Genomic DNA, 22,659 nt, shown 5'->3' on the forward strand with positions numbered 1-22,659 from the left:
GAATGTAAATTTATGGAATCCCGTTCCCTTTTACAGAGGAACTCCCGAGGTTTTGCAAATGTAGATGAAAGCTGAGGGAATCTGAAGGCCGGCGTTGTTTAAACAGCCACTTTTATTTCAGCGTCATTGGAGATTTTGGTGAATAATCACCCATAAAGGCCAGAATATGAGAAATGACGGTAATATGAGCGGCACTCAGGAACAAATGAGCAGCGGCGCGAGGCAGCACTATTCCCGGATCCGCGAGCCGCTCCTTTACCGGCAGCGAAAACCCGCCGCAGACACATATCATCTCCTCTCATCTCTGAGTGACGAGAAACGACTGGTTTCAGGTGTCTAATGAGCTGTGGTCAGCTCGCATTCTGCCATTTATCAAAAAAAAAAAAAAAAAAAAAAAAAAAGAGGTATATTAATTGGGGTGTTTAGTGACCGTCTCACCGCAATAATACAAAATGTTGAACAGATGTTTTTGTTTGTCCTTACAGAATACTTCCTTAGATGATACATTTGTTGCACCATTTTCACTTTTCTGATATAAATGTAATAATAATTTTAGTGATTTATTACGAGACTTGTAAGACAGAGCTGTACTCGTCTCATATCTTAAGTTTGAATAGTCATGGCTAAAGTTGATCTAAAATGTATAAAAAAATTATGCCCAGTGGGCCTAACACAACCATAACTTTGGAACCAGAGTTTACTTTGACCTGAATAAAATCACATCCAAGAACAACGACTTAAAGAGAAAGGAAATGACTTTAACATATACAATAAAGGTTTTAATAGCAATGTACTATGATATCTTCAGCTGCATAAGAGCAGAATATATCTTTCCCCACAAGACATGGGCGAATGGCTGAAATACCACAAGGAAACGGTCTTTCAGATGTCCTTCCCTCCAGCGACAACAGCGTTTCTCACTTCAGCCAGATGCCTTTGTCCCCAACGTCTTCATTATAACCTTCAGCGTACTTCTTTCCTGGGAGCTAAGGAGAGATTTTCATGTCACACGTTTGGTTCTTTAAAGCCCCGGTGTGCAATGGCAACATTTTACCATGACCTTTAAAAGAAATCCACTGAAAATGAAATATAGTAAAAGACTAGACATGTAATCTATATTCATGAGCTCCACTTCCACATGTTCTCTCAGCTGAGGTAAAGCACCATATGTTTTAGTGCAAGGACTGACAAGGTGGTGATGAGATGAGCAGATGAAAAATCTCATCACTCCTCAAGATCAATATAACAGCACCAGTAATCATTAATGGCCATACAAAGCTCTTCTGTCACCCACTTCAGAAGTCGTTCTGTCTCCTGATTTTGTAACGCCACTGACATCACTGAATGTCCTCAGGTGACACTCCTGCTTTTCGAAAACACTCAATCATTATGCAGGCACTTGTTGGGACATTGTTTGGGCTCCTGGAAACACAATAACTTGTACACAAATGTATCTGACAAAAACATAATTTGAGGTGGATCTATCATCACTGAGACACCTAAAGCATCACTGCTCCATTTATTATAATAAATGAAGTTAATACCACCTGTCACTACTGATAAAATAAGAAGAATAGCTAATAGAGTTAACTATAGCTATATGTCAGACATAGATGCACATGGCCAAAATTAGGTCTTAAGAACATGCATCCCACTACATGAGGATTGTGATCAGTCTTTTACATTTAGTGGCACAGTTTCGGTGGAGGGCACACACCGATTTGAAAGCATAGTAGGCAACATCAAACTCATGAGCACCGACTGTGACTTCTGGAAGTTATCTGGGGATGCAGGTCATGTTGGCTACTCTTTGTTTGTCCTCCAACCTAATGAATAGAGGAAAAAGAGAAAAGGCACATTTGCTTTTATTTTTCTTTGAACCACTAGATGGCACAAAAACTTTACCGCAGAATCTTTAAATGTCTGCTTTTCACTGTACACATGCTCATTTTTCTGAAGGTACAGACAGCAATGCAAATTTTATTCTGCACTAATTTTATCTAATATTCTGGGGAGGGTTATGTTCAGAGTACTTAGGACTAAAGCAGGTATGGATGATGTCAAGAAAATGTATTCATGTGGCCAACCAGAACTAAATGGCATAATTATTCCAACTAGCCCAAGGTACAGTTTACAGAAATAAATAAAATAGTCAAATGTAAATAAATCAAGCACTCACAGAAAGTGACGTCATCTTGCTCCAGCCAAGGACCTTTCTCAAACTTGAGGTACTTGATATCCTCCACAACCTGGAAAGTTAAAATAAGAGTAAGAGCAGTGACATTCGTCTGCCTCAATGTGCTCCATACACAGGTGCGTACCTTACACTCTCAATGTCCTGGGCTTGGGTTGTGTCACAGGCAAGAACCTCTGCCTCTTCACTAAAAATATGATAAAATAATAAAAATAAAAAAAAATATTTTCATTTATAAAAAAAAAAATACTTGTTTGATACACCCACATCACCAAAATATTAAATTACATTTATGCATTTAGCAGACAAAGCGACTTTCAGGGCATTCAGGTGCAATGCTCTACAAATTGAACTACACTAATATATATATATATATATGAACATATTAAATTAATATCAACAATTTTATTTTATTTTTTTATTTTTTTATAAATACAGTACTTATCAGTTAAGTTTACAAAGAAAAATGTAGTGGATTAGCTACAGACCTGATTTTAGGAAGGAAGTTCTTCTTGTACGCTGTCTCAATGCTCTTCAGGTAGCTTAAAGGAATATTGTGGAGGTATGACTGTATAAGTAAGGCAATGAAAATTAAATTTACTGATTTGATGCTAGTCATTCAATCACCAATTTAATAGCTAAAGAATAATTAAAGAATTAAAATATGTAATTCTTTATTCAGAACCCTTATTTATTCAGAAAGTTGAGATAGTTTTAACATGAAAGCTGGAATAGAAAAACAGATCCACTTTATAACTTGCTTGAATAACTCGCATGGCTAACTTCACAAGGAAATGCAAAAATATTTTGTCAATTATTTCCCCAATTATCCAATGTATATATATATATATAAAAAACATGCAGAAATCAAATCAAGAAATAATTAAATTATTTTGTTTTCTTATTTTTGTACATTAAAATCAAAAGATGAATTATTTCAACCAACGAGTCAATCAATCTTTTCCCCTCCTTACACAAACCTTTCCTGATGCATTGAGATTTTTCTGGACCTCTTCAGCGGGTAAGTCCACATAGACGACCAGATGAGGGGGCATAAACCCACAGATACTGACACCCTTAACTTCATCATAGTGATCCACACCTGCAGAATAGCAACATATACATATTTTTCATTTCAATCAACAACAAAAAAACAGCTCTGAAATATTATCCACTATGAATTCCGGACATAATCACTCACACTGCTTTCGGATGAAGCCTTCCTTGAACATGGCCTCCAAAAATATGTCACTAAATGGAGATCGTTCCAGAATAACTCACTGTCCTGAGAGAGGCAAACAGAGCAAAAAGAATAGCATAAACCTTTATATAGGGCAATACATTTGTGCTGTTAGGGTTTTCATTTCGATCACATCATGAAACTGTGTACAATATAATTAAACAGCTATACAGTATCAAACAGCTTTGGTCACCTGTAGAGAGCAGGTGTTCAACAGCATCAGAGTACTGCAGCAGCCTCATGAGGTACATCCAACACTGCAGGCGGTAAGAGTTACCATCACTGGCTTTGGGCTCCAAGTAAAACTTCTCCAGACTGCAGTTTCCATTAAAAACCTTATCTAGAGGAACTTTCTCTTTTGTCATTTTATCCACATAGTGTATGTCTGGCTCAGGCATGTACAGCATCCCTGATGAGAGAAACATTAAATACTGAATTAATAATTTTAATTTCAAACACACGCACACACACACACATATATACATATAAAATAACAATTTAAAAATAAAACTAGAGAGCCAGACATTGTCTTACCGAGTTTATCAGCCAATTTTTGTGCAGGTACTCCCTTCCCACATGCCAAGCTGCCATCAATGGAAATTATTTTGCTGTTTTCCTTGAATCAGGGGGGTTGTCCTCTCCCCCAGAGCATAAGCCCACCATCCATACCGCAGGTTACTGACAGCACTTGTGTGGATTTCAGCCTAATGGCATAAAACATTCTGTTATTTTTTTGCAAGTAGGTTGATGTAGTGTGAAAGCGCGTACATAATGCAGGGTTGAAACCCTGGTACATATGAAGTTATGATCAGCTGCAATATCACTATATAATAGTGTCAAACCATTAATGATTGCCGACACGATTGTTTCAAATACAAAACAACAAAACTGTGTTTTGATAGACCTAGTTTGACCTAAATACGGGGTTTTTATTGTGATATACTGCTCATGTCTGAACCAACGTCAATGCACATTTATATAAATTTGACATTGCTTATATAAACATATGAGCAGATAGACTGTGACAGTAGGAAGTGATTTTCCCAGCTGCAGTACTGCTGTTGTCCTTCAATCTGGACTATTTGAGGCCCGACAGAACAGACCAAACTTTCGTCTGGAATGCAGAGGCTGTTTTTTAATCTCACTACTGCTTTCCAAGCTGCTGCACCCGAGGGCACAAACAGCCGAAATAACCGCACCGCCATCGCGAAACCTCACAAACTCCCTCGCCGTCGGCTGAAGGTTCTCTGCGTCGCGTCGCGGGAGTTTTGCGTCATCGGTTTGAGTCACGTGGCTTCTCCATATGACAAAACACCTCTGGCCAAAATGAAAATGACAAAGCGTTCAAGTTGTTTTAATCATTAAATACATTTCACATACATGAATGTGAAAACCGAACTGTCCTGAAAATGCATAACATTTGTGCTAAAAGAGGAATTGCTGTCTGAAGAAATGTGTGTTCATATGTGTGTGCTGAATGATGTAAGTACATTAATATGGATGTGTATATATAACGTTTATATATGCGTAAAAAGTTGAGTGAATGTGTGGCTCTATTTGTATTTCCAGCAGATGTCAGTAGAGTCTACTGTGGCGTCTAAACTGACATAATACAGACAGAAGAAGAATACGCTGTTGCCATGGTAACCGTTGTTAGCTGGAGCAGATTTGTTGGCTTTATTTTGAGCTAGTTGTGTTGATGCTGTTGGCGTCATTTGTGCTAATATTTTCTGTCTTGAGGAAAAGCTAATTAAATATACACAATCGCGTTTTATTTCTGCTCTGAATCGGATCGGTAACTACACGTCTTTATTATTATCTTTACTGCTCTGACTCTTGTGTTTTGAATGACTGACAGCTTCAGGTTCACAGATTTGATGGCTCTGACACGTCGTCAACCACCCGCCTTTTTGTTAAGATTTCTTCAGATATTCTTAAATAATCGCGTAACCAGTCATTATCAGGACAAAATTATTTCCTTTCTCTACACAAGGCGTTTGACAATGCTATCAGTGTTTTATTCTTTATTATTATAGGAAATGTTTAGCCTTTATTGGTTATGAAACAAGACAGACTGACGTTCGATGTTTTTAATCCATACATAATATCGATTGCAATTTATATACAATGTTTGTGTGTGTGTGCGTGCGTGTATATATGCATACATACTTTCTCTTATCCGTCCATCTATTTGTACACTGCACTTCATCTTCTCTGCTCTGCTCATAAAACATCTTAGTCTATTCTCGTGTTTACTATTACTAGGCATTATGAGAAATTCAGTCATCCGTCTTAATTATTACCTTTAGGCACTCAAAGACAGAAGATGTCAGGAGATCTTGTAGCTGTGTGGGACGTGGCTTTGAGTGATGGTGTGCACAGGATTGAATTTGAACATGGCACAACCACAGGCAAGCGGGTCATTTACATTGATGGAAAGGTGAGACTCTAGGCTAATACTGTTGAGTGTCAATCATAATTGTAGAATCTACTAATGGCAATTTATTCAAAGAAATAAAATAAAATAAACCAAAGCTGAAAACAAATTAAGAAGCTGCAGTTTGTTCCCATTTGTAATAGTCGTAAAATATATGTTGAAAATGGGTTGCCAATTATAGACTGTTAAAAATATATTTATACCAAAACAAGGATGGAAATAAATGAAAACATTGCAGTTAGTTTGTGGCCATTAGTTGAATTTATGGACGAAAATCTGTGTAGAAAATCAGTATGTGGTTTTGAATCTGTATTCCAGAGAGCTGTGTATATATATATATATATATATATATATATATATATATATATATATATATATATATATATATATATATATATATATGTGTGTGTGTAGTTGGTGATTTTGACTATAATGTTCTAGAAATATGTGACATGAGTATTTTCATTATAATGAAAAAAAAATGGAAAAATAAGTGCTGATGCCTCACAGGTATGTTCATATCTTTTCCAGGAAGTCATTAAGAGAGACTGGATGTTCAAACTGGTTGGAAAGGAGACTTTTCATGTGGGTGATGCAAATACAAAAGCCACTATTAACATAGATGCAGTGAGTGGCTTTGCATACGAGTACACTCTTGAGATTAATGGACAGAGCCTGAAGAAGTACATGGAGAATCGGTCCAAAGTTACCAGCACGTGGCTCCTCAACCTGGATGGCATCGACTGCAGAGTGGTTCTGGGTAAGAAATACCTGGTCACATGTTCCTCAAAACGATTTGATTGGTCTTTGATAAAGCTTTTTCCTCTTGAATTTAGACTCCAAAAGCAAGGATTAATTTTGTGTTCATTGTTATAAGGCGATAACAATAAACACAAAAAGTGCCATCCTTATTTTGCCCATACAGTACAGCTGCTCTTTGAAATACTGAAAGCCTTTCCTCGCTTAACCTTTGTGACTTACCGCACAGCAGAGGTGACTTAATTTAGGTTAAATTAAGGTTTAAAAAAGATTACAAATCCCTTTATGTAATCAGAGCAATTGTAATTTAACTATAGGAGGAGCTTCTCTTGTAATAAAAACAAATTTCTGAGGGCGCTAGTGAGCAGATGGATATCAAGTTCTATGAAACATTAGCACTTTTATCAGCTCATGAAAGTAGAGCATGTGACTTGGTTAGATAACACTTTAAACTATCAAACAGAAATTTTCAAGGACTTTCCAGACCTTTGATTTATGTTTTTATATGGCTTATATATATATATATCAGAGGTGTAGCAATAAGTGGTGTGTTTTTTAAAGACTAGCCTCTAAGTTGTCACAGGTCCTGCTGAACCTGGCAGTATAAAGTTCGACCAAAATTTAAACTTTCATTTTCGATAGGGATGATAACTAACATAAGAATGAGACAACAAGTTGGTATAGAGAACTCCCAATTTTTTCAGATGAAAAATTCAGTATTATGCATTTAATTCCTCCTAGTTGCATGTTTTTTTCTGTGATTTTACAGTAATCACGTCATCGAATATTAAAATGAAAACATTTTTTGTGTATCAGTTTGGGTACCTGTAACTCAGGTTAACCATTTGGCTTATGCTTTTAAACAACAGTAATGTACAGTTAGTATATTTCAAAACTGACCATCAGTGTGGCTGAACCAATCAACAAGTCAAATGCCAACAAGAAAAGGTCAGCACAAGACACAATCACACACATAAGATAATGCTGAGATCCTTGCTTTACAGTAAGTCACAGATCAGGGCACTGAAGGTGAGTCAATGAGACTATTATGGTGAAGTATGATTTATAATGATTTTTTTTTTTTTTATCACTCATCCTGCAACCTACTAATTGATTACTTATAAACTCTTTCATCCTAAACAGAGAAAGATACCATGGATATATGGTGCAATGGACAGAAAATGGAAACAGCTGTAAGTCCAGCATTTACTATATTCACTTAATTTTTTTCTTTTTTTTTGTAATACTGCAGTTTGTTACCGTAAATTAATACATTAAGTATCATGAACTAAATTAAGAATATTGTTGAAGCATTTAATTAATGTAGGTAATTTTGACTTCTAATATAGATTTTAATTTCTACTTTTTAACAGTTTGAGTTGCAAAATGTAACATTAGTTGATGAACTATGAGCGAACATAAGTTAACTGTGAACACTATATTTATTAAAGGGGTCATATAATGCCATTTCAAGTTTTCGTTTTTCTTTGGAGTGTTACAAGCTCTTTGTACATAAAGAAGATATGTAAAGTTGCACAGACTAAAGTCTCAAAACCAAGGCTATTCTTTATCAAATTTAAGACTCTGCCATGCCCTCCTAAAAAGGCTCGTTCGCCCCCACATGTCTACGTAACATGTCTGCGATTTGGTCCGATTGCGTTCACATCAGCAGCGAACTATACCAGAGTTCACATGAACCGTACCCCAAACCACCGTTTTTAAGTGGACTCGGGTACAGTTCACGGGTGTGCACCAGAGTTGGGAAGACAGGGTTCACATCATCCAAACGAGCCAAACTCTGACGTCAGTCGAACCCGAGTGTGCACCAAAAGTGCTATTGTGAAAGCACCCTTATTCTCGCTGTTGCTGCCGCCGCATGTCATGGAGACGTTTTGTTGTGAAAGTGAAGCTACTTTGTTTGTCCTTCAGAAGGAAGACACGACTAGAAATCAGATCATTTTATGGAGGATGAGGACTGTTTCCTGGAAGAGTAGCCTACAATTCTGTAGGTGTGTAAGAAAATATTGATACATGCGAGTATCGCGATATTTTGTTTGGCGATATTGTATCAATTCTCAAAAACGGAATATCGATATAAAAAATATAAAAAAAAGATTCATTGCAGTTGTTTCGTTTTTTGAAGATTCCACACGGAAAATAAATACAAACGGAAATACTTTAGACTAGAAGCTAGAATACTAGAAGCTTGCATTCTTCAAGTGAAAGTCGCTTGATTGTGCCATCCCAAAGAAGCACAAAATCACATTCACAGACTTTAAATTAATGGTAATTTAAATAGAATGTACTGCCCAACTCAATCCGAGCAGCTGAGTCCTTAGCCATCTTCAAGAATCGGCTAAAAGCACATCTCTTCCATCTTTATTTGACCCTCTAACTCACTATTCTAATTATATTATAAAAAAAAATAAAAAAAGACCTAACACTAGCTTGCTCTGTTCTTTTTCTATTCTATCGCTTTTCTTTTTATTTATTATATTATTTAAAAGCCCTTTCTATATGTACTACTGCATTAAACTATCTGATACTTATAGCACTTGTTGATTTTGATTGCTTTGTAAGTCGCTTTGGATTAAAGCGTCTGCTAAATGACTAAATGTAAAAACCTGTCAGATCCAAGTGAAAAGGTTCAATATCTGTATTAATTTTGTGACATAATTGTAAACTGAAACTGTGAACCTTTAAAGCAGGGTCTAATATATATATACACACAGTGGGTAAGGAAAGTATTCAGACCCCCTTAAATTTTCACTCTTTGTTATATTGCTGCCATTTGCTAAAATCATTTAAGTTCATTAATGTGCACACAGAGCCCCATATTGACAGAAAAACACAGAATTGTAAAACATTTTTGCACATTTATTAAAAAAGAAAAACTGAAATATCACCTAAGTTTTCAGACCCTTTGCTCAGTATTTAGTAAAAGCACCCTTTTGATCCAATACAGCCATTAGTCTTTTTGGGAAAGATGCAACAAGTTTTCACACCTGGATTTGGGGATCCTCTACCATTTCTCCTTGCAGATCCTCTCCAGTTGGTCAGATTGGATAGTAAACATTGGTGGACAGCCATTTTCAGGTCTCTCCAGAGATGCTCAATTGGGTTTAAGTCAGGGCTCTGGCTGGGCCATTTAAGAACAGTCACGGAGTTGTTGTGAAGCCACTCCTTCGGTATTTTAGCTGTGTACTTAGGGCCTTTGTCTTGTTGGAAGGTGAACCTTCGGCCCAGTCTTCGGTCCTGAGCACTCTGGAGAAGGTTTTCGTCCAGGATATCCCTGTACTTGGCCACATTCATCTTTCCCTCGATTGCAACTAGTCGTCCTGTCCCTGCAGCTGAAAAACCACCATGCATCACTGTTGGGACTGTATTGGACAGGTGATGAGCAGTGCCTGGTTTTCTCCACACATACCGCTTAGAATTAAGGCCAAAAAGTTATATCTTGTTCTCATCAGACCAGAGAATCTAATTTCTCACCATCTTTGAGTCCTTCAGGTGTTTTTTAAGCAAACTCCATGCGGGCTTTCATGTGTCTTGCACTGAGGAGAGGATTCCATCAGGCCACTCTGCCATAAAGCCCTGACTGGTGGAGGGCTGCAGTGATGGATGACTTTCTACAACTTTCTCCCATCTCCTGGCTGCATCTCTGGAGCTCAGCCACAGTGATCTTTGGGTTCTTCATTACTTCTCTCACCAAGGCTCTTCTCCCTCGATAGCTCAGTTTGGCCGGACGGCCAGCTCTAGGAAGGGTTATGGTCACCCCAAATGTCTTCCATTTAAGGATTATGGAGGCCACTGTGCTCTTAGGAATCTTAAGTGCAGCAGAATTTTTTTTGTAACCTTGGCCAGATCTGTGACTTGCCACAATTATGCCTCTGAGCTCTTCAGGCAGTTCCTTTGACCTCATGATTCTCATTTTCTCTTACATGCACTGTGAGCTGTAAGGTCTTATATAGACAGGTGTGTGTCTTTCCTAATCAAGTCCAATCAGGATGATCAGAAGAAATGGACAGCACCTGAGTTAAATATACAACAGCAAAGGGTCTGAATACTTAGGAACATGTGATACAATTTCAACAATTCTGTGTTTTTCTGTCAATATGGGGTGCTGTGTGTACATTAATGAGGAAAGGAAATTAACTTTTGATTTTAGCAAATGGCTGTAATATAACAAAGAGTGAAAAATTTAAGGGGGTCTGAATACTTTGCAGTTGGGGCAATTCCAACTTGCAAGGACAGTCTGCCACCAAAAACTCAAATGCAAGTTTTGAGCAGTGTACAGTAGCGCTTGTTGTTTGTCGTTATTCTGATCAAAAATCTAGAATGTAGGTTTTATGTTTACGTAGCGCGATGTGCAACGCAACGTTTCAAAAAAGACAGCATAAATCATTATAATCAATAATTATGTCCAAACTGGATGTAACAAATGCCTTGTTTGTAATGGGTTTTATTGGTTTTGTCTTGTAACACCGGGACGCACGGCCTCACAGTATGTTAAGAGGTGCAACATTTCCATCACATGCTTGAGGAATTCGACCAATCACAATGCACTGGATAGCTGGCCAATCAGCATATACCTTGCTTTTCATAACAAACTTTGTAAAAAATCTATGCGTTTCAGAAGGTTGGGGCATAGAGGAGAAACAATAATGTACAATATGTGTAAAATAATTTTTAACCTTAAATAAACGTAATTTTTTTTTTACCTTAAACCTCATGAACACATTGTATTACACCAAATAAACAAAATATTGTTCTTTTTAGCAGCGGATTATGACCCCTTTAACTTAATTTTAAAAAGTTTGGAACTTAATATGAGCCTAAACTTGTAAATGCTGTGATATATATATATATATATATATATATATATATATATACATTAAGTCAAATGAAATTGTACCTGAATGTAAAGTCTTATTATAATACAGATAGATAGATAAATAAATAAGATAAATCTCCACCCAAGGTCTTATTTTTAGCTAATACCGTAGGTCACCACAATCTGTAGCACCTCTCAATAAAGGTCTTGCTCTTTGAGTAAAGGTACGTGTGATTAAAGTAAACAGCAGCTGATCAGACTTTCGTTCAGTTTCTGATTAACATCACTTTTTATTATATACTGCAATGATGGTTCATTGTGGGGGGAAAAATTACCATCAGACTGAAATTACTTCCTTGTGCACTTTACCAGCAATAAAATAAGCACACAAAAAAAAAAACACTAAATCTACAATCTGATGTGGGTTAGATTAAGTACCCCAACAGAATCAACAGGCAAAGATAAAAACAAAAAATGTGAGTAGTTTAGATTTTTTTTTTTCACTGTCATTTGATTCTGTCAAAGTGTATGTGTTCACAGCCCGACTGATCGTACAAGTTCCACAACATGCATGACTACCATAACTATCATTCTTTCAGGAGAACAAACATTTATGTCTTTCTCCCTCAGGGTGAGTTTGTTGATGATGGCACAGAGACACACTTCACTCTGGGCGACCATGACTGCTGCATCAAGGCTGTAAGCAGCGGCAAGAGACAAGATGGCATCATTCACACACTGCTGGTGGATGGCATGGAAATCTCAGAGTCAGAGTGATCTGTGTGAATGAGTGTGTGAGTGTGTTTGGATTATCCATCCTTGTGAGAAGTGTTTCCTGTATATAGATTCTGGGACAGCATTGTTTGTGCAGTAGCACAAATATGTCCTCAAAAGCGAAGAGATTAAATGTGAACATGTGTCTTGTAGAGTATTCACTGACCAGCCACTGATTCATAAATAGGGTCAGACTATAGCAATAACAATCTATGAGAAATATACTTTTATGTGGCTTTGTGTTATGAGACCCTTAGGCTCAAGGCCTTGTGACAAGCAAGATATGTTCTGTCATTTAAGCTTTACTAGTCTGGTGGTAATTTTAAGGTGATGTGATGTGTTAGTTCTCTGAGGACATCAGCTTCCTTCTGAAACAATGATCTTATATGTGAAATATTTTATCATGATATACTGTATAGAACTATTTTTAGGTTGAACTAAAAAATATCTGAACCTATGAATCAAGCTCTATGTCCCTAGCAAGTAAAGTATGTACTAGTTTAGTTACTTAGTTTTTATATTTCTCCATAGTAGAATGAAAATGTGTGTTGTATTTAAAGGTTTTCTTTTTTTTCATTTAACATAAGTGTTATATAAATAGCAAAATATTTTATATTAAACAACTCTTACACTCAAAACGTTCAAATATATCTAGGTCCTGTTATATTTCTGTAATAAATATTATTAAATCTATATCTGAAAATAAAGATGTACAGATAAATCTCATCATGACAGAAATTTTTATTGAATTTTGATATTTATTCAAGTCAAACCTTTCAGTACAATTCAAATTAATAGGAAGGCCTTAGTTACTTATAACATTAACAGTGACATAGTTCATTTGTATTGCATTAATTACTGACTGAATTTAAGAATATATGAAACCAAAAACCTACAAGAAAACATATTTACCCTCACTTGCATCCAATATCAACTGTCGTTAAGGCCTATGAGGAACAGTATGAAATTAAGAAGGAGCAGTTCTAGTCAAACCAGATTATGTTCAGGTGGAGTACATTAACAACAAAAATAGCTTCACTGGCATCTATTATCATCGCTCATCCAGTTATATGAGCTTTATACTAATGATTACAAAGACCTTTATTCCTTATTTGTATAGTTCAGTATGTATTGTTTGATTCCTTTTTTTTTTTTTTTAAGTTCATGAATATTTAGTGTTTTGAAGTCCACAGAGCCACAAATTTGCCCTAATTATTTGTGCCCTGCTATTGTATATTGCCCTGTGCATCTACACAAGGCTTTATTTGGCACATATGAAGAGGTATTCAGGAAGAGCTTGTTGACTGTTAAAGATGACATAAGTCTGCTTCCTGTGATTCACACTATCATAACGATCCAAAGGGTCTTTACCTAGGGGAGGGGGCATAATCAAATTTGGAGAACCATCTGTAGAATTCCCAGTGAGGACCTGGGCCTGAATGATGTAGATGTACTGCTCATGTTCTTGCTCGTTCCACAGCTTCAAGACTTCGTCCATTGTACTGAAGTATATTCCACTGCCACACCTTTGCTCTAGAAATCAGGTAAAACATTTTAAATGAAGACATTGTAAACAGATGCCAAACATAAAAACAAATCATCTGTACCTTAAAAGAATAGTAAACTCACTTTTAAAGAAATGCCTTCAGAAAAGAACACAAAAACCCAATTATTATTTTGAATGACTTCACATTTGTGTTACCTGCAGGAGGGGCGAACTCTTTCTGAAAGCCTAGTCTGCAGATGAGATCACAGAACTGAGCTGACACACGCTGGTAGAGGCGCTTCGGCTTGTCTTTCACTCTTTGCATGTTCATTTTGAACAGCTGCTTTAGTGGGATGTTCTCTAGCTTCTCCATCTGTAACAACCAGTGCAATGGCATACCGTTAGATCCTTTTATTACCACAGCACCCTCCTAAACTATATAGCTATTTTATAGAAACATGAAGATACTGTGATGTTCTCTATGACAATTACATGTAGTATTGGATGCAGGGTGGCAAATAATTCACCTTGACAATACGGTGGCCAAAACTCTCCAAGACTTTAATGTCTTTATCAAAATGATCCTCCCTGCTCACAGGAGTTCTTGCATAATACGAATTGTTAATAGACTCAAAACGAGTCAACAGGCCTGTGGTGTAAAGGAGAAAAGTCTGAATAAGGTCATCAGATGTTACGAAAATGATGGCGCAATACTTAGTCAATTATTTAATTTATTAAATTCAACATAAATATATATATATAAAAAAAAAACATACATGTCCTTTTCAAAATGCTCATTCCCCCAGTGTTGTCAATCACTGTCATGGACTCCAAGTTTACTTTGTGGTTACTGAACACACGTTTTTCCTTCCCTTCTAGATAAGCTTTCTCCAAAATTGCACTGATTTCAGGTGTTTGTATCCAAGGTACATCTTCACAACTCCAGCGAACCACAGAATACAGAATGTCACGTTCTTCAGCTCGGAGGAAGTCCTCCTGGGCCTTACAGAGCATGTTCTCCACCTCAATTGCTGCACAACTGACATCCGAAGTGTTTCCAGTGATGGTTATGCCACCATTACCATTCTTGAAGAACTCTTCAATGTGAACATTCAACATTGTTTGGAGAGAGAGAAGATATTCGTGGTCTTCTTGTCCAAAATGTAGGATGTGGTTATTCTTTATGGTTTTTGCTTTTGATGGCTTTAGCATATTAAATGTCCACACTTTTGCTTCTCTCAGAGCTTCATTGGAGACACTGTAGAACTCAACAGTTGGCGTTTCATTTGCTATGGTTTCTTTGGCTGGAGAAGTAAAGCCTAAAAGCATTTGAAAGTGATGTAAAAACATTTATAAGTATCTGTATTAAAACAACAACATTGTGACGCTATGAAATCAAGAACAAGAAGAAGTAAATATAAACAATGTCATATTTTGCTTACTTGTCATGTTATTGTGTATTTCTGGATACTTTGCCGCTCCTTTTTTCCTTTTCATCTCATTTTCAAAAGCCTAAACAGTACAATGGAATCAAATATGTGAGTTTAATTTCTGATAAAATGCATTTGTGCTTGATATACTTTAGCAACTGTGCTGTACGTTTCTGTCTTCAGTTTTCCATATTAGTACACAAATGCTGATTCAAGTAGTAAGGACATTAAAAAATTTTTACAAGTACAGTCAATGAAAAGAATAGTAATTAGCATACTTCACCTCCATCATTTCTTTGTCTTTTGGAAACACAACAAAGTAAACATCCAGTTTATCCATGCATTGTTTGCTAAATACTGCAACAGCATCCATCATGATTTGGGCAACATCTTGTTTCCTAAAGCCAAGATTCCCAGTACCAATAGCTGGGAGAGAGATGGACTTGTATCCCATTGTAGCTCTACTCAGACATTCTGAGACACTATTGTAAAGAGTCTAGATAAAACAACAAAAGAGAGTAGGTACAGATAGTGTGAGCTATGAATATGATGTGCTGAATTACTGATAAAAATTGTAATCTACCTGGTTGCACATATATGTCATTGCAATATGAAATACTGATCGACAGCCCAGTCCATATCCATTTGTTATATAGAGGTCACCACCTGAGAAACTTATGGAGTTTCCCATTTTGGAAATCTCATCTTGAATCATTTTGCCAGCTTTCTTCAAAATAGCTTTTGAAACCTCCCCCTTAGACAAATCGCGGTTTAATGCAATTGTATTCACAATTACATCAGCCTGGAGATTGAAGCAAATTGAAAAATGTTTTGTATAATTTTATGCTTTTATATAAAACAAAAAGTAATTAGCTGTTAGCAATTAGATAGAACAGTTTTCACTCCAGTTTCACTGAACAATATTGAAAGCTTGACATTACTTGTCTTACCCTTTCCTCCTGAATCAAGCCCTTTTTAAGGTACAGTGTTACATTGCCAAACTGCAAATCACTGCTTGAAGAGGAAGTCATGCTCTGGTTTCTGACTTTCACAGCCCCACTGTATGAGCCAGAAGTGCTGGGCGGACCTAAAATCATCCTAGTGGCTCTCTCCATTTCTTGGACTGAGGGTTCGTCGTTATTGACAAGATGGATATCTAAGTTTTTGTCTTGAAATGCATTATGTAAATGGAACTGATTTATAGCCTTTACGATAATGTCTGCACACAGATCTCTTGGAAAATTGAAAAGGCCAGAACTCAGAGCTGGAATTGCAACAGAGACAATGTTTTCCTTTAGAACTATTTGTAGTATACTATTAATAGCATTAAATAACAAAGGAGCAGCATAATCAATATCCTTCCTGGATGGATTTTGAGACAATTTGGGGCCCACAGCATGTATGATATGTTTACATGGAAGTTTTCCAGCAGGACCAAGAACAGCATCACCAGTTTTCACTCTTTTCACTTTCTGCATATATTGATCACTCCATTGCTGTATTATTGGTCCCCCAGCGTTACTCAGTGCTTGTGCAAGACCCCCTCCATGATTTAAATTCTCATTAGCTGCATTAACCACAGCAGCCACATTATGACGTGTAAGATCATCTTTCCAGACTGAAACTTCAACTCCGCTGGACAGCTTTGTGGAGTACCTCTTCTCAGGACGCCAGGCGCCACTTGTGTTAATACCAAGGGAGCCAGCCTCTTTCACATTGTGGAGAACAGCTGTGCATTTAAATTTGACACTAACAGCATGGCAAAAGGCACTTCCAAACTTTTCAAGAATGGCAGCCTGTTCAGTAAGCAGTGGCACCAGATTGTGTTCTTTGTCACTCATGGCTTGTAGTTTCCTCAGGACACAGACCTATATGGGGGGGTTAAGTATCAATCACTATAAGACATTTAATATTTCACCACAGATTCATTAGTCAGAATATACTTTTGGAATGTACTATAAAGGATTTCCACTGGATTCTTAATTTGTATGTTTGGAACTAATGCTAAAGGATACTAATAATATCATATTCACTTCATAAAGTGAAACTGACTTTTACATCTAGATTTAATTTTTTTGTGTCCTATTGACTATTGTGTAATGTATTGGAATAAAGTCTTCACACTGAATTATTTTCAAGAAATAAAGTGTAATGTCATCTTTTTTTAAACATCTTTTGGTAATCTTAAAAGTCCCATTGAGAACTAAGTTTTCTAAAGTTTCTTGTCTTTGTTTTGTGGAAATCTTTTTTTAAAAAACATTACATTTGTTAACACTGAACTTCCACTAAACAATACTTCAACAGCATTTATTAATCTTAGTTAATGTTAATATCTGTTAAGATGTGTTAATGCGCTGTGAATGAACAAGAACAAACAATTTCCTATTGTATTGATGCATGACCATGCATGTTTTACCTAAAAAGCATTAGAGAGAGATCAGGCCCTTCTAAGTGAGCGGGCTGCACAACTTCTTTTCCAGGCCCTTGTCACTAATTAGGCTGGACTAAGTGAGCAGTGGCTTGTGGTACCATCAAAAAGAGGCACATAATCAGCGGTTAAAATTATCTTCCTATAAATCTATAGGAACTATATAACTATATCATCTATATAACTCTCAGACAGCAGAATCCCTGACAATATTCAAGAAATATTCTTATCTTTCACTTTTTTTGTTGAATCCCTGTCTGTTCTGTCATACTATTTATGTTGTATTCCTTGTTTTGTAAGTCACATGGAATTGTCTGCTAAATGAATAAATATAAATTAGGTTAAATGTAACATTAACAAAGGTTAATAAATGATAAAAAAATAATAATAATATTGATCATAGTCAGTTCATGGTAATTAATGCATTAACTCATGTTAAGAAATGATACCTTATTGTAAAGTGTGAGAATGGTTTCATATTCTGATAAAGTCAAAAAGTGTTCTTTCAGGAGTCTTTGACTAAGGTAGGTAACCGTTGACCGACCAATAATAATTTGGTAATATTTTTCTTTTTTCTTTTTCTTTTACAGAAACAGGCCTTGAGGCATTAAAAGTGATCATACTTTTTCAATTGCATCGTATTGCATCAAATCACATTGTGTTGAATCCAATCGAATTGAAATATGATCGCAATGCGTAATGAATCGTATCGGTAGCTGCTTCATATGTAAGGTTGTCATATGGTATGTTAGGCCCTATTTATTCATTTATCAATGATATTATAAATAAGCATATACATAATAAATAATAATATATGTCATATACAATTTGGCAGTTTAGATCAAAATGGGACAAATTATTACATAATAATGTAATCCTATTGCAATCGTATTCTCATGAGATCACGTTGAACACTCGAGTAATGAGTCATGGATTTGACAAGTAATTTACAATAAAATTATCTGACACATACTGTACAGCCATATATTTCTGTGAGGAACTAGTGATATTCTACCAGACATTGTAATCTGGAAGATGTTGTTTTGTGCTTAACACTATAAATGCAGTCAATGTTTTCATGAAGGATGCAAAGATGTTTTGACAAGAGAACATCATTATTTATTGTCACTTCCTAAAGAGAAGCCCTCCCCAGCATAATATCACTAACGTTAAAGTTATTAGAGTTGGAGACATTGAACTTAATGGAGCTCATAAAATATATCATATGGATAGGCTATATATCATACCAAGACCTTGATTGGCTTGGTATGATTAGGGTTAGTGCTAAACTCTGCAAGAAAGGCGGAACTCCAGGACTGACGTTGCCTATCCCATATTCAATGTAGCTATTATATTGGCTATGCATCGATACACATCCCTACTCTGTACAAATATATATGACCTCTAGATAAAAACTGATTTGCAAATCGAAAAAAGTTAAAAAGCCAGTCGCTTGGAAAATTGATAACTAAAGTTTTAGTCTCCAACATTCTGAAGACGTTTGTCATGTTTCGAAACCAGGCACTTCCGCATAAGAGCCATACACATTCGATAAACAACACAAGCAGGGAGTGAAACTGTTGTGTAGAACAATTTATTTATCTTATTTTATTTGCAATTATTGATTTAAAGCATAAGCTTCGTGTTTTTACACAATGAATATCCGTGTATCTACGAGACTGTAACAGTGATAACCAAACTTCCATGGTAACATGTAACTTAAGTAGATTTGTATTTGAGATTTTAGACAAATCTTACCTTGGCTTTGACAAACTTCTGACAAGAAAGGCACGCCAATGACTGTCAAAATTACATGAAAAAATAATCTGAATGAAAATCGAAAGCGAAAGAGTTGTGAGATCTTCCGTGCATTAAATGCGCACAGAGGTCGACAACCTAAACAATCTGTTGACTTACCTTTTATCTCCTTTAATGCAATAGGCCTACTCCTAAGTTTATCCAAAACAGCGATAGTTTTAGCGTGTCGAAAAGAAGCTACTAAACGGGTTTTTGCTTGAAGCTGAAACTTTTTTGTAGCCTAAGTTGTTGAGGAAAACCACGCCTGACGCATGACCATGCAAAGTCAAAAGTGAAAGTCTTACTTTGAAAATCTTCTCAGTCACAGGACAGGCGGACATGGCTACTGATGAGTTCCCTTACGCTCTTTGTGTGGAGGGCCAGTGGGACCCCCGCACTCCCAAACTAAAGAACAAGTTTACCATCTATTTCCAGAGTAGTAAGAAATCCGACGGAGGCGACTGTGAGGTGGAGTACGCTGATTCTGGAGGACAGACAGCAACTGTTCGATTCAAATCAAAAGAAGGTAAAGTTTCCTATAAAACTGAATAATGTAACATATCATGTAAAAAGCGTAAAGTGGTGCGTTAATATAACTCGTGTCATAATTGTAGGCTTTATTAAAACATAGCCTACATGTTGTGGAGATAGGCTATCATGGGAGGAGTCCAAGAAACGAAACTGATATCTGTTTGCGTGAAGATGCTTATAAAAAATAACATGTTTAGTCCAAGAAACGAAACTGATATAATTTGTTTGCGCAAAGAAGCTAATAAAAATAACATGTTTGTTCATTCATACATATTCCTATGTTCTCAGTGAGACAGCGGGTTCTGAACAAGCGATCACATGAGCTCAATATTGGCCAAAAAACTGTGAAAATGACTGTGAGTCTTCCGTCATCAGAGACCTCAGTTCCTCAGGTGAGGTTTCACTATAACAGCTGAGTAACACGCACGGCTAAAACTGACTTAAAGTATAAAAAATAAAATAAAAAAACTAAATAATGTATTTATTGTTATTATTATTATTTTTTTCTTCTAGGAATCAACTTCCTTGGTCAACACAGTCGCAGCGGGTAAGTCATCCGGCTTCATAATAAACGCTGTCTGCTGCCCTCTGCTGGACATTTCGGGTCCGCGACACGTACTCACACTAGGCAGAGTTGCCTTGAACAGATGGGGATATTTTTTTATTTTTTATTTTTTTATTGAACAGAACAAATAAAACGTCTCCGGTTACTATCGTAACCTCGGTTCCCTGAGAGGCGGGAACGAGACATTACGTCAGCTAAGACGTATATGGGAACTCTTCCCTTCTCCACTTTCACTGAAATCTTATTGGCTAACGCCAGCTGGGGACAGCTGGCCAATTGACGCGAAGCATGCAAATACTGGCGGGTAAGCGTGCAGTATAAAATGCATGGGCGCGAAAATTACGTCAGAATCACGACTGAACGCTAGCACAGCTGATCAAACAGCGACCACGGCGGCTAACGTAATGTCTCGTTCCCGCCTCTCAGGGAACCGAGGTTACGATAGTAACCGGAGACGTTCCCTCTCGAGGCGGTAACTCAACATTACGTCAGCTAAGACGTATATGGGAACTGTATAAAATCCCGCCGTGAGAGCAGTGAAGATAAGCCCTGAACGGAGTCAATCACCCTCACACAAGCAGTACAGTTCTAGCCAATGGCCGTGTCGCTAAGAGTGCTTGCATCTGATAGGCGGAACTAGGCCAATGAGACATCTGCTCCGACCCTAACAAAATATGCATAACTTCAAGCAATATATCGAAATCTGCACTAACAAGGGCAGACACAAAGCAATAAGCACTCAAGCATGAGAGTTAAACAGAGTCGACGGCGTTTGCGGTGACTGCTGCATAAACCATTTAAACCATAACACAGAGTTAGCAGCCATGGTAACTACTGTATAGCTGGTTATAACAGCTTTAATGAATAAAACTTAACTCACCGAAAAACATGTGACGCTACAGAGGGTACATCCAGCTTGTAAAACCTGGCGATTGTGTTCTGGGAAGACCAGCCAGCAGCAAAACATAAATACTGGACAGACATACCTCTAGACCAGGCCCATCAGGAAGCATTTATAATGTCCTCGCAGAATGAGCTCTGATGTTGAGGGGGTAATCCTTCCCCTGGCATTTGATAGCGTCCACGATCCAGTGAGAAAGTCTCTGTTTAGAAACAGCACGTCCCTTATTACATCCACCAAGCACACGAACAGCTGGTCCGACTGACGAAAGGCGGCCGAGCAATTCATATACATCCGTAAAACCCTAACAGGGTCCCGGCGCTCTGAGTATCAGCGTCGCGCGAGGCTGACGGCTCAACAGATAAGGCGGGCAGGGAAACAAAACGGTGTATTGAGTGACTTCGAAACGAAACCCGGTCTCGGCCGGAGAGTGATCATTACAGTCGCCAGGCCCGAAACCAATGCAATATCGTTCACCAAACACTCACGAAATTCTCCAAGGCACTTCGCTGAGGCGAGAGCAAGAGGCAAGGCAGTCTTCAGGGAAGCTCCTTAACCACAATCGAGGTTAATGGCTCGAACGGTAATAAGAGATAGAGCACTCAAAACTAGAGCGAAATCCCACGGCGGCACGGAGGGCGGCCATGAAGTACACAATCTACTTGCTCCCCTGAGAAAACTGAATACCAGAGCGTGCTTACCGATCGTTTACCCGTAACCGGGGAACGAAAGCGGCAATAGCGGTCACATACACCTTCAGCGTGGATGGTTTCAAACTCCCGCTATCCAACTGTGCTGTAAAAAGCGCAAAACATCCGACACGGAACAGGTCCCCGGGTCAATATAAATGTTCTCGCACCATTTTGTGAAAACTCACCACTTCTGCGCGTAGCAGCGAATGTTTGATGATGCTCGCGTCTCAGTAAGTGTGTTTAGCACTCGTCAGTGCAGAGTGTCCCGCTCATTAGGGTCCCCGCAGCGGCCACACATGAAGGTTCCACAGCTCGGGGCTGGGGTGCTATATTGTGCCATTCGCCTGAGACAGCAGGTCCTGCTTGAGGGGGATTCGCCATGGGGGAGCCATCAGTAACTCTCTCAGGTCCGCGAACCAGGGCTGATTCGGCCAGTTCGGGGCCACGAGTATAACTGATGCTTTCTCCTCCCTGATTTTGCACAATACAGGCAGAATCTTCACAGGAGGGAATGTGTAAGCCTGGCTTCCGGCCAGCGCGATGTCAGAGCATCTCCCAGCAGAGGGGGAGTGAGATAGCAAACGTGTTCTC

The 22,659-nt window shown here is 37.7% G+C and overlaps 3 protein-coding genes and 1 pseudogene across 5 annotated transcripts in view; 2 read left to right on the plus strand and 2 right to left on the minus strand.

Moving 5' to 3' along the window:
- Positions 1-589: 589 nt before the first annotated feature.
- On the minus strand, positions 590-4,685 carry LOC113053319 (NADH dehydrogenase [ubiquinone] 1 alpha subcomplex subunit 10, mitochondrial-like; annotated as a pseudogene).
- Positions 4,686-5,072: 387 nt separating this feature from the next.
- Positions 5,073-12,914, plus strand: LOC113053314 (fas apoptotic inhibitory molecule 1). The gene is made up of 5 exons (XM_026218237.1): positions 5,073-5,229; positions 5,744-5,874; positions 6,403-6,631; positions 7,774-7,823; positions 12,095-12,914. The coding sequence occupies exons 2-5, from the start codon at positions 5,761-5,763 to the stop codon at positions 12,239-12,241; spliced, it is 540 nt and encodes a 179-aa protein (XP_026074022.1). The 5' UTR covers positions 5,073-5,229; positions 5,744-5,760; the 3' UTR covers positions 12,242-12,914.
- A 439-nt stretch (positions 12,915-13,353) lies between these two features.
- LOC113053301 (poly [ADP-ribose] polymerase 9-like) lies at positions 13,354-19,777 on the minus strand. Of its 3 annotated transcripts, none has more exons than XM_026218216.1 (10): positions 19,500-19,679; positions 19,341-19,382; positions 16,105-17,022; positions 15,738-15,956; positions 15,438-15,650; positions 15,167-15,236; positions 14,501-15,043; positions 14,252-14,373; positions 13,941-14,097; positions 13,354-13,771 (listed from the first exon to the last, which is right to left on the minus strand). In XM_026218216.1, the coding sequence occupies exons 3-10, from the start codon at positions 16,993-16,995 to the stop codon at positions 13,500-13,502; spliced, it is 2,487 nt and encodes an 828-aa protein (XP_026074001.1). In that variant the 5' UTR covers positions 16,996-17,022; positions 19,341-19,382; positions 19,500-19,679; the 3' UTR covers positions 13,354-13,499. The 3 variants fall into 3 exon arrangements, with proteins under 3 accessions (XP_026074001.1, XP_026074003.1, XP_026074000.1); XM_026218218.1 differs by having other exon boundaries at positions 19,341-19,408; positions 19,500-19,634; XM_026218215.1 differs by lacking the exons at positions 19,341-19,382; positions 19,500-19,679 and adding an exon at positions 19,685-19,777.
- LOC113053298 (poly [ADP-ribose] polymerase 14-like) overlaps positions 19,700-22,659 on the plus strand; it is a 28,335-nt gene continuing 25,375 nt past the window's right edge. Inside the window, exons 1-3 of the mRNA XM_026218211.1 lie at positions 19,700-19,905; positions 20,199-20,302; positions 20,424-20,457. Coding sequence (XP_026073996.1) covers positions 19,719-19,905; positions 20,199-20,302; positions 20,424-20,457 — 325 coding nt within the window. The 5' untranslated portion in view covers positions 19,700-19,718. The remainder of the gene's footprint in view (positions 19,906-20,198; positions 20,303-20,423; positions 20,458-22,659) is intronic.

The sequence above is a fragment of the Carassius auratus genome, chromosome 34 (assembly GCF_003368295.1).
Source record: "Carassius auratus strain Wakin chromosome 34, ASM336829v1, whole genome shotgun sequence".
Classification (NCBI taxonomy): Eukaryota; Metazoa; Chordata; class Actinopteri; order Cypriniformes; family Cyprinidae; genus Carassius; species Carassius auratus.

Bases quoted from the DNA above. Each gene is read 5' to 3' on its own strand.
- LOC113053301 (XM_026218215.1), bottom strand. From the start codon at position 19,720: ATGTCCGCCTGTCCTGTGACTGAGAAGATTTTCAAA. The intron at 17,023-19,684 runs GTAAGACTTTCA...CCCCCCATATAG, and splicing joins TGACTGAGAAGATTTTCAAA to GTCTGTGTCCTGAGGAAACT. The intron at 15,957-16,104 runs GTAAGACAAGTA...TTCAATCTCCAG, and splicing joins GCTTGATTCAGGAGGAAAGG to GCTGATGTAATTGTGAATAC.
- LOC113053314 (XM_026218237.1), top strand. From the start codon at position 5,761: ATGTCAGGAGATCTTGTAGCTGTGTGGGACGTGGCTTTGAGTGATGGT. The intron at 6,632-7,773 runs GTAAGAAATACC...CATCCTAAACAG, and splicing joins CGACTGCAGAGTGGTTCTGG to AGAAAGATACCATGGATATA. The intron at 7,824-12,094 runs GTAAGTCCAGCA...TTTCTCCCTCAG, and splicing joins GACAGAAAATGGAAACAGCT to GGTGAGTTTGTTGATGATGG.